The 4,295-nt window shown below is 41.0% G+C and overlaps 1 protein-coding gene across 1 annotated transcript; it reads left to right on the top strand.

Moving 5' to 3' along the window:
* Window positions 1–3,402: 3,402 nt before the first annotated feature.
* LOC126971305 (uncharacterized) lies at window positions 3,403–3,846 on the top strand. Its single transcript, XM_050817527.1, has one exon. The coding sequence runs from the start codon at window positions 3,403–3,405 to the stop codon at window positions 3,844–3,846; it is 444 nt and encodes a 147-aa protein (XP_050673484.1).
* Window positions 3,847–4,295: the final 449 nt, after the last annotated feature.

Below are 4,295 nucleotides of genomic sequence, written 5' to 3' on the forward strand. Positions count from 1 at the left end.
TTTCATGTAGATTATTTGCAAGCAAGATCCCAGTCGAGTAGTATTCAAGTGTTGAGCCTGAGTCTGTTATCAGAATTGCGTGCACTATGCGATAAAGTGCATTAAGTATACCTCGAATGCTATCATGTTTTATCTTAGAACATAAAGGGATCTTTGAGAAAGTATCATTAACGGATATCTATAACATGACGTGAAGGGCTATTCTCCCGTCGAAAATGGTTATTTTGTATAGAACTGGGATACTATACGAGCATTTGATATTCTAAGCAAATTGACAAATATTTTGCGCAGAAAAAAAAAATGTGTTGTCGCGAGCCACCATCTTATTTCCTCTATTTGCGACTTTTTCAATCATATTTTATAATAATGTGAATATTTTACTTTTTGTCTTTGTTTACATAACATGCGAGGTAGTGAGTAAACAAATCATGTAAGTACTAAATTATTACATGCACCTCGAAAGTTATAGCAATGGACAGGAGTGATTTGATGAAATAAATATTCAATACCAGAGGGCCTACCACCATTCTCGGGGTAGCCTAATTCCCTAGAGAACGCGTCCCGAGGTGGCGGATAGGGGGATGCTCGATGGAGGACAAACTTCCATAGGGTAGGAGGGAAATAAAACACCTTCCGCGGACCACAAGGCCGGAGATGGATACTCCGTATCAAACCCCGCACACAGGCTTCTTCGAAAAATTCGGAGTAGAGACTGGGTGCTCAGGGTGGAGTGCTCAGTAGGGATGGCGGCGGATGAGCCCCGTAGTGGGTTACACTCTTGGCGTCAGGTGGCTGGCCGTAAAACAGAAGCCAACTAATCATACTTATCATGGAAAGGCACAAAGTAAAAAACGAGAGGAATACTAGGGCGTCCCCCTCAAGCGACGTTGGCAATGGTGAAACTGCGAAATATGCTAGGGCGTCCCCCAAAAGTGACGGAAGAGCAAAACAACAAAGCACCGTATCAATGTCCGAACTACGTATTGCTAGCTGGAACATTGGCACGATGACTGGACGCAGTGCTGAATTAAGCGCCATATGAGAACTACGTCATAACATCTGCTGTGTGCAAGAAACGAAATGGAAAGGTGCAAAATCACGACAAATCGGGAAGGGATTTAAATTGATATATTATGGTACTGAGAGTGGAAAAAATGGGGTTGGGATTATCCTAGATCAAAATCTAAGCCAAAAGGTAATAGAAATAAATAGAGCGAGTGACCGTATCATGTCTGTAAAACTAGCCTTGGAGAACCAAACCTGCCTCAACATTGTTTGTGTTTACGCGCCCCAAGTCGGCTGTCCCGAAACAGACAAACATGATTTCTGGGAAGAATTGTGTACACACATGAATGCTTTACCTATAACTGAGCAAAGAATTATCTGCGGAGATCTTAACGGACATGTGGGTAGTGACGCAGATGGGTATGAGGGTCATCACCATGGTGGTTATGGTTATGGAACGCAAAATAAAGAAGGAACCACAATGCTAGAATTTGCAGCGTCTCTAAATCTAGCGGTAGTAAACACATTTTTTCAAAAGAAAGAGGAACATTTCATTACCTTTAAAAGTGGAAAGTCTAAAACACAAATTGACTATATACTGACGGATAAAAGGAATCTCAAACAAATTAAAGATGGCAAATTTATTCCAGGTGAACCATTAACACCACAACATAGACTACTATTAGCTGCTACAACAACAAATTAAATATAAAATACCGAGAGTAAAGAGGATTAAATGGTGGGAACTTAATACAGAAAAGGGAAGCAATTTTAAGAATTAAGTCCATGAGTATTTACATAATGATTCCTCATCACACGACTCTCCCACAGTAAACTGGTCTAAATTACATGATGTATGTATAACCCAAGCAAAAACTATACTGGGTATTCCCAAAGGTCCCCTGCATAACGAGAAAGATGCCAAATGGTGGAACAACAACACCAAAGCCACTGTATCCGAAAAGAAACGCCTGTTCAAGAAATGGCAAGAGAGTGGCTCAGAGCAGGCTAAGCTAGAATACAAAGAGGCGAAAAAGATTGCAAGAAGATCAGTTGCGATTGAGAAGGAAAAGGCAGAGTTGGATCTTTATCTACAACTAGACATAGCTTCAGATACAGAGATATATAAAATAGCTAAACACAGGCATAATAACACGAAGGATTTTAGGAGTACAAAATACATCAAGGACAGCAAAGGCAAGCTACTCACATCTGATAAAGATATTTGTGGTACGAGTATTACCATATACTGCTGAATGAGGAATTTCTCAGACAGGCTGAAATCGAAGAACCAAGAATACAGGCACCCGTAAATCAAATCACCATCACGGAAGTCAAAAAGGCCATTCTGAAAATGAAAAACCACAAAGCCTGCGGGCCTGATGACATACCAGCCGAACTGTGGAGGTCCCTGAAGGCAGGTGGGGAAGTCTGGCTAGCTAATTTGTTTAATAATATCCTAACAACTGAGGAAATGCCAGATGCATGGAGAAAAAGCATACTTGTTCCCTTTTACAAAAATAAGGGAGACATTAAATGTATTACAAGAGACTTGATCCTGCAGACAAACTGTCCAAACAGTTTTGCGGGACTATGTTAGCTTTTAAGATTATTTCTGTAAATGATTAATAGTATAAATAAATAAATAATTAGAGAGTGCGGAAGCTTTCGTGGAATACAACTTACATCACACACTTTGAAAATTTGGGAACAAGTCCTCAGTGAACGTCTAGCATCTATCATCTCGCTAACGGAAAACCAGCTTGGTTTCACAACCGGAAAAGGAACCATGGACGCAATTCATGCTGTAAGACTGATTATGGAAAATGATAAAGGAAAGGGACAAAATTTGTGGATGGTATTTATAGACCTAGAAAAAGCCTTTGACCGAGTCCCAAGGACATTGATATGGCAGGCGCTCAGAGCGCACAGTATACCTGAATGCTACATACGTATCATTAAAGATATGTACAACAACGTCCAAACCTGCGTCAGAAGCCCAGCCGGTCTATCCAACAGCTTCGATATAAAAGTTGGCGTCCATCAGGGTAGTGCACTAAGCCCTCTGCTATTTTATGTTGTCACGACGTAGTACTAATATCTGACAGTGTGCGAGAGATACAAGAAGACTTAGAAAGATGGAGGGAGTCGTTGGAACAAAATGGCTTGCGCATTAGTAGAACAAAAACTGAATATTTGTTTTGTAATTTCAATCCCAACCGCTCACTTGACCCCGGCATCACGCTAAGTGGCACGGCCCTCCCTAGAGCCAAAACTTTTAAGTATCTGGGATCCGTTTTCTCCGAGGATGGCTCTATAGAAGCGGACATAACACAGAGAACGACATCTGGATGGATGAAGTGGCGTACTCTCACAGGGGTGCTATGAGACGCTAAAATGCCAGTAAAAACTAAAGGCAAGGTCTATAAAACGGCAGTACGACCAGCCTTACTGTACGGTAGCGAAGTTTGGGCAAGCAAAAAGACCCATGAACAGAAGCTACATACCACCGAAATGCGTATGCTGAGATGGGCAGGAGGAGTAACACTCAAGGACAAAGTAGAAAGTAAATATATAAGAGGAAGCTTTAAAGTTGCACCCATAACCGACAAAATATCAGAAACTAGGCTCAGATGGTACGGACACGTAATGCGTAGGCCCGACGATTATGTGGTGAAAAAGTGCCTTTCCATGGCTGCAAGAAAGAGGGGTAGGGGAAGACCCCAAACTACCTGGATGACGAAGGTCCAAAGGGACATGAAACGCCTTGGCCTCAGTGACGAAGACGCGAAAACAAGATCTACATGGCGCCGCATGATAACAAAAGCCGACCCCGCGTAACGGGATAAGGCGAGGACAAAGAAGAAGAAGAAGAGGGCCTACCACCAACTTATAATGAGCGATGCGATTCCGATGCAGTTTGATTTAGGTACCTAAACTGAATCGCTAAAATTCGTACCATGAAGTGCCTTTTACTGAATGGCGTTTGGATCCCTTAAGAAGAATGAACGAAATAAATTTGTCTGTGGTGAGAAAGAGATGACGCTCTACAGTCGTTGCATAAGTTTGTCTCTCTTACTCGAACCATATGCGTTGCGTTTAGAAACCTAAAATTATATTATTTTAGCGGTTTTTTTGCGTAGAAAGTACTAAAAAAACATTTTAAAATTGCGCTTTATAACGTCAAATTATAAACCGTTAAGCCTTTTTTTTGTACTTATTAAATAATATTAATATAAATAAATATAGTTCTTTGAATTACAAATTAAATGTTTGCTTAGGTGTTTCGT

This window comes from Leptidea sinapis, chromosome 23, assembly GCF_905404315.1.
Source record: "Leptidea sinapis chromosome 23, ilLepSina1.1, whole genome shotgun sequence".
NCBI classification, from domain to species: Eukaryota; Metazoa; Arthropoda; class Insecta; order Lepidoptera; family Pieridae; genus Leptidea; species Leptidea sinapis.